This window comes from Salmo salar, chromosome 27 (genome assembly GCF_965601325.2).
Source record: "Salmo salar chromosome 27, fSalSal1, whole genome shotgun sequence".
Taxonomy (NCBI): Eukaryota; Metazoa; Chordata; class Actinopteri; order Salmoniformes; family Salmonidae; genus Salmo; species Salmo salar.
The window spans coordinates 12,326,144-12,332,614 of record NC_138317.1 but is presented as its reverse complement, the minus strand read 5'-3'; the positions used below and the strand labels follow the sequence as shown (position 1 = coordinate 12,332,614).

General features: G+C 43.5%; 1 protein-coding gene across 2 annotated transcripts in view; it reads right to left on the bottom strand.

Moving 5' to 3' along the window:
- Nucleotides 1-934: 934 nt before the first annotated feature.
- Nucleotides 935-6,471, bottom strand: part of LOC106588374 (tenascin-R) — a 28,531-nt gene continuing 22,994 nt past the window's right edge. For both annotated transcript variants that reach the window (XM_045709628.2, XM_045709629.2), the window contains 11 exons: nt 5,813-5,935; nt 5,561-5,704; nt 4,972-5,091; nt 4,538-4,690; nt 4,254-4,396; nt 4,003-4,135; nt 3,748-3,899; nt 3,373-3,469; nt 2,655-2,816; nt 2,298-2,461; nt 935-2,148 (listed from right to left, as the gene is read on the bottom strand). In XM_045709628.2, the coding sequence (XP_045565584.2) occupies nt 2,050-2,148; nt 2,298-2,461; nt 2,655-2,816; nt 3,373-3,469; nt 3,748-3,899; nt 4,003-4,135; nt 4,254-4,396; nt 4,538-4,690; nt 4,972-5,091; nt 5,561-5,704; nt 5,813-5,935 (1,490 nt within the window). In that variant the 3' untranslated portion in view covers nt 935-2,049. The remainder of the gene's footprint in view (nt 2,149-2,297; nt 2,462-2,654; nt 2,817-3,372; nt 3,470-3,747; nt 3,900-4,002; nt 4,136-4,253; nt 4,397-4,537; nt 4,691-4,971; nt 5,092-5,560; nt 5,705-5,812; nt 5,936-6,471) is intronic.

Here is a 6,471-nt window from a genome sequence, read left to right as displayed (position 1 = left end):
GACATGGACATTAGACTGTGAAAATCTGTCCTTTGGTCTGATGAGTCCAAATTTGAGATTTTTGGTTCTAACTGCCGTGTCTGTGAGACGCAGAGTAGGTGAATGGAGGATCTCTGCATGTGTGGTTCCCACCGTGAAGCTTGGAGGAGAATGTGTTATGGTGTGGGGGTGCTTTGCTGGTGACACTGTCTGTGATTGATTTTGAATTCAAGGCACACTTAACCAACATGGCTACCACAGCATTCTGCAGGAATACGCCATCCCATCTGGTTTGCGCTTAGTGGGACTATCACCCAATTGAGATGGTTTGGGCACCCCAGTATCTCTACTTGCACCCCAGTATCTCTACTTGCACATTCATCATCTGCACATCTATCACTCCAGTGTTAATTGCTATATTGTAATTATTTCGCCACTACGGCCTATTTATTGCCTTACCTCCCTAATCTTACTACATTTGCACACACTGTATACAGATTTTTCTATTGCGTTATTGACTGTACGTTTGTTTATCCCATGTGTAACTCTGTGTTTGTGTCGCACTGCTTTGCTTTCTCTTGGCCAGGTTGCAGTTGTAAATTTGAACTTATTCTCAACTGGCCTACCTGGTTAAATCAAGGTGAAATAAAAAATAAATAAATAATACATAAATTGGGACTAACTGGGGAGTTTGGTAGAGTGAGGAGGGTTGGTATTCAACATAAAAAATAACTGTGTATTGTAACACATTTTGTCACTGTGCAGTTTATCTTCAAGGTCTCCAAATCTAACACCTAGCTATCAATGAGAACCTCACTTACATACAGTACTTGCTCATATAATGGTACACCGAGTGCAGTTTGTGTCCGCAATGTAAATAAAGACTGATGTTGAACTATTAGCCCATTTACAATACTGGAAGCAGACATAATACACGAAAACAGAAAGCAAAAAATCAATAAAATCATTTTAGTTAGCGGCTTCTGCTGCCTATGTTCCACCATTATTTTATTATTGTTGCAACTACAATTTGAGAATTGGGGCAACAGAAAATACAGGACATACAACCACAAATAAGACAAAGGACACAACTTGAGAATTACCAGTCAAGTACAAACAAATCTCCATTATTCACCCGCTCATTTCCACGGTTGTACCATCATAGCGAGGGGACAGTGCATACATTTTTACAGCTGACGCGAGGGGTGCCACAACACTTTGAGTAAAAAAAATAAAGGACATTGCAAAGATAATCTAGAAACTGTACAATATAACATACGGATGGATAACTGTCCTTTATACATTTTGAAAAAATCTAATCGCTTTAGTCTGGAGAGAAAGGCATTTGGAGATTTTTCAACTATAGCTAATAGGTGGATGTACTGTGTATGCATGTGGGATTGAGTGTGTTTGCCTGTGTGCTTATGTACAGGAAACTGGCCAAATGAAGGAAACACTTGAGTAAACAAGGGATACAAGGTATATTGAAAGCAAGTTCTTCCACACAGGTGTGGTTCCTGAGTTAATTAAGCAATTAACATCCCATCATGCTTAGGGTCATGTATAAAAATGCCCAGTTGCCCCATTATTTTGGCTACCATGGCTAGAAGAAGAGATCTCAGTGACTTTGAAGGAGGGGTCTCAAAGGAGCATAGGAGTTTTAAAGTGTGTGTGTGTGTGTGTGTGTGTGTGTGTGTGTGTGTGTGTGTGTGTGTGTGTGTGTGTGTGTGTGTGTGTGTGTGTGTGTTTGTGTCAGTCACCATATCTCAACCCATTTGAACACTTATGGGAGTTTCTGAGACAGCGTTTTCCACCAACATCAAGAAAACACCAAATTATGGAATTTCTCTGGATGAATGGTGTCGCCTCCCTACATAAGAGTTCCAGACACTTGTAGAATCAATGCCAAGGTGCATTGAAGCTGTTCTGGCTCGTGATGGCCCAATGCCCTATTAAGACACTATCTGTTTGTGTTTCCTTTATTTTGGCAGTTACCTGGCTGTGTGTGTGTGTGTGTGTTCATAAAGTGTGCCTCTCTCCCCTTCTCATTTTCTGTCCACCACTTTGTCATTACCCCTGAGTTGGAGGGGTGAAAGATGTTGGTCTGAGCTTCATCTCAGTGAAAGGGACGGAATAATCCTTGCCTTTCCAGGCAGTCCAGATCAAACCCTGAGACACAAAGAAACAATTCAGTCAACAAACCACCCCAAAAATGTAACTGATTGTAGTAGTTGACGACTTAGATTACATGACTTAGATTCATTTGGTGATTTAGACTCTGAAATAGTGAAAGGAGGTATGAAGTCAGCTGGGATTACCTGGTGATTGACATTGGTGTCGTAGAGGCCATTAAGGTTGGCCTGGTGGCAGTTCTTATACCACCAACCCCCCCTATAGGACATGGCGCAGCGGGTGATGAAAGGCGCGGGGTCTCTGTCTCTGGTAGAGAACATGCGCCCGTTGTGGTAACTCATAGAGTCACCTACCGGGACGAAAAAAGTAGATAGGGGAAAAGGGAGATCGAGTGGAAAGACGGATGGCAGGTGTGAGGAGGGGAAACAGTAGGTGTGGAATAGAGGGAAAAGGAGAGAAAATAAACGATGGGGTTTAATGATTATGTGGAAATATGCACAATAAGAGGTCAATCATGTTTAGTGGACAGATTCTGTTCATACCTGCTGTACCGCTGTACCCAGACACTTTGAGAGCGTAGTTCCTCCTAACAGTGTCCACCATGAACGTGGAGTACTTGGCAAACACGGATTCGTCCCCTGCACGGAGGTCCACATGTAGGGTCATTGGTGCCATGCTGGTTAGATTGTGTAGGTTCTCATTACCTATATACGGATGGAGATGAGTGGGAAAGAAGGTGTTATAGCACACAAAAAACTGCTTACTGCCAAGCCAACTGTAGTAAACTATATGTATTGCCTCTAGGGGGCGCCGAAGACTATTATTTTCATCAGATCTGCGCAGTAGACCATGATGCTCCTCAACGTTAGAATAGTGGATAGTGTGCTACCGGCACTAATGCTCAGCCAATTGCTCCAATAAAGTGAAAGGGCTTTGATGAGTGATAGGCCCTCTGCTACTGCTCTTGGTTTTCCTTCTGTTTGTGCACCAATAGTGCCAGTAGTCTGCTTTTTTCTACCCTCTTGCCATACGTTTCCATATTAAATTGATCCTTCTCATCTGGCATTGCACTGTTTAATTTCTCTGCCTAGCAATGGGTCTATTTACAGAGTTGATCTGTCATGAGGGCTTGCACTGTTTACGTAAAATTGACATGGTTTAGCTTTTGTGTCGTCAATGTAGCAGTTCTGTTTGATGTTATGCTGGTGCACTGCTGCTGAAGCGGGTGAAAACAAACTTCGCGTGACAAATGACTCTCACCCAGCCAAAATTCCCCACTCAGTTCTCCAAATCCTTTGCTGTAGTTCTTCCAACCTTGGAAGAAGTCAGTTTTCCCATCCATCCTTCTCTGGAAGACCTGTAATACACACACGCTCATACAGCTGACATATACCATGCTAAACCAACCCTTAACATGTCAGTTAAAGTAAAACGCCAGTCTTTTGTTTTGTTAGTTCACTGTTGATACAGTCCCAACATTTTCTGCATGTCAGCAATCAAGTTTTCAAGATAGACTAATATCTTGAAAACTTGATTGCTGACATGCAAAACCTTTTGGGACTGTATCAACAGTGGACTAACGAAATACCACAAGATAGTTTTTGTGTGGTCCCTCTCACAATCATCTTCTCTTACCGTCCAGCCGCCTCCATCAGTCACCTGGTCGCAGTAGACCAACACTGGTTTTCCCTGCCTTCCCTTTGGGAAGATCTCCACCTCTCCAGACTCACGCATCCCGTTCAGCAGCTCCTGGGAACAGTCACTTGGGAAGGGGTACCGGAGATTCCCTGAGAGAAAAAAAATCAAAGAGAGAGACCAACTTTATGAAACTGCGCTTTCGATGTATGTATTTCGTTTGTTCAGTTTAGTCAAATATATTTGACCACTTACCTGTGGTGAACTCAGTGGAAATTGCAGCAGTATAGCTCCCTCCCCTCTCCCCTTGTAGCTGCACGGTGTACTTGGACATGGGATGCAGCCTGGTCAACTTGAACTCCGTTACTGTGGCGTCAATGGTAACCTCCTGTTGAGAAGAAAAAGCTCATCTGTCTAGACCAGTGTTTGTTGCATTTTGTCCTAGTGTACTGTACTGAATCAAATAGAACGTGTGTCTGTCTCCACCTTTTTAATCACTTCCTTACCTGCATCTCCTGTCCCTCCGTCTGATAGGTCAGCTTGTAGCTTCCCACGGCGGCAGAGGGTGGTTTCCACGTCAGCAACGCTGAGCGAGGAGTCACCTGACTGGCCTTCAGGTCACGCGGGACTTCCCCGTCTCCCTCGGATCCTGCCAGATGGACATGGACACAATCACAAGAAGCTCAGTTGTGGGATTCAATAAAAACAGCAGCCTTCCTTTTCTTCTCTGTCTCGGGTGAGTTGATAGTTTAAAAGCATTAGGGTAGTTTGAGAGTGTGTGCGGACTGACCACTGGTGGTGGTGAAGACAGTGATGGCGGGAGCGCCGTCCAGGTTGCCCAACTGACTGGTGACCTTGACGGTGTACATAGTGGAGCCCTGCAGGTCCTTCAGCTGCTGCTCCGCCGCGTTGCCCGACACAGTGATCTTCACATCATCTGACCCTTGGTTGACACAGAAACAAGTAAGCGGCAAAGAGAGAGCAGGTGAGTGGCAGGGGAGAGAGGTAGGCAGCAGGATTTAATTTATTTCTCAGTGTTTATATTGTAATGCTGTTGGGGTGGTCATAAACTGGCTGGCCAACACAAGTATTATGATCTCATCTTGAATGCCTGTGGCCTGTGAAAGCTCCAACTGGAAAGGGAAATGCTCTAATATGGCTAGGGGTTTAAAAAGTCCCACAGGATATTGTTGTAATGAATATCCAACCTGTGATACCCGTTACCTTTTTCAGAGCCATAAACTATGACATAACGGTCAACCGTTGCCAGTGCTGGTCGCCATAGCAGCAAGGCCTTGGTGTCTGTGACATTAATGGCCTGGAGATCCGTTGGAGGGTCAGGGACTAAGATCGGTTTGGGTTGTGAGAAAATGAAGGCATGAGAAAGTGAGCGTTATTTATCACAGTGTGAATTCAAACCCCTTTGATATATCATTGGATTTCGCAACATATGGAACATAGATATCTCATTCTTGCTAAAAAAAAAAAGTATTTAGACATTTTAATTGAAGCGGCTCCAGAATAGACCCTTTGAGAAAATATGAAAATGCACAGATCTTTCCCAGGTCCTGCCACCTGCTAGAACCATTATTAGAACACAGAACCCATTGAAGAACACACACGAAAGTAAGAAACAAAACACACATCACTCATGTGGTATATAATGCTTAACTTAAATTCGTTGGCCGAGACATCACAAAGGACCAAAAAAAAATGGATGTCGATAGTCTTGATAATTTACTATAATTTATAATCTGATCATTTCCTGTAAATTAACATTAATCCTAAAACTGAAAGTCAACAGTAAACTTACGTGTCATAACCAGGTCTTTGATTGCATCGCTCTCGTCCAGTCCAAGGACGGATATCACACTGACCTCATAGGGGGACCCCGGAGAGAGCTTTGACAGTGCCAATGTGGAATCCCCAGAGTCCACCATTACGGAGACAGGCTCCCCTGGAATAGAGCGGACAAATTGCGAAATATGAAGTGTTCTACAGATGTGAAGTGACATGACTCAACAGTCAGGATGTTGACTTCCAGAACGTCTGTGTAAGGTCCTACCTTCCTGTGTGTGAGTGTAGGTGACCTTGAAGCCACTCACTGGACTGTTTGGCTTGGTCCAGGACACAGAGAAAGACGTCTCAGTCACTTCACTGAAGAGAAGACCTGAGGGAGGCTCTGGGCCTGGGCATGGCACGGGAATGATATGTGTGATTGAGAGCGAAAAAGAGAAACGAAAGAAGGAAAAAGATATAGAAAGACAAATAAAAACAGGGAGAAAGACATAAAAACAAAGAAAGACAAATAAAAACAGGAAGAAAGACATAAAAACAAAGAAAGACAAATAAAAACAGGAAGAAAGACATAAAAACAAAGACAAATAAAAACAGGACGAAAGAAAGAAGGTAAAAATAGTGTACATGGAAACAGAGCTACAATACATTTGAGAAACAGAAAAGTTAGACTTGAGAAGGTAAGTCATTACTACTTGTGTGGAGAAGTAACAGATTAGGTCAATATCAGTGGAGGCTTCTGAGGGAGGACGGCTCATAATAATGGCTGGAACGGAGCAAATGGAATGGCATCAAACACACGGAAACCACGTGTTTGATGTATTTAAAACCATTCCACTAATTCTGCTCCAGCCATTTGCACGAGCCCGTCCTCCCCAATTCAGGTGCCACCAACCTCCTGTGGTCGGTATGCTCTAAAATGTAGGT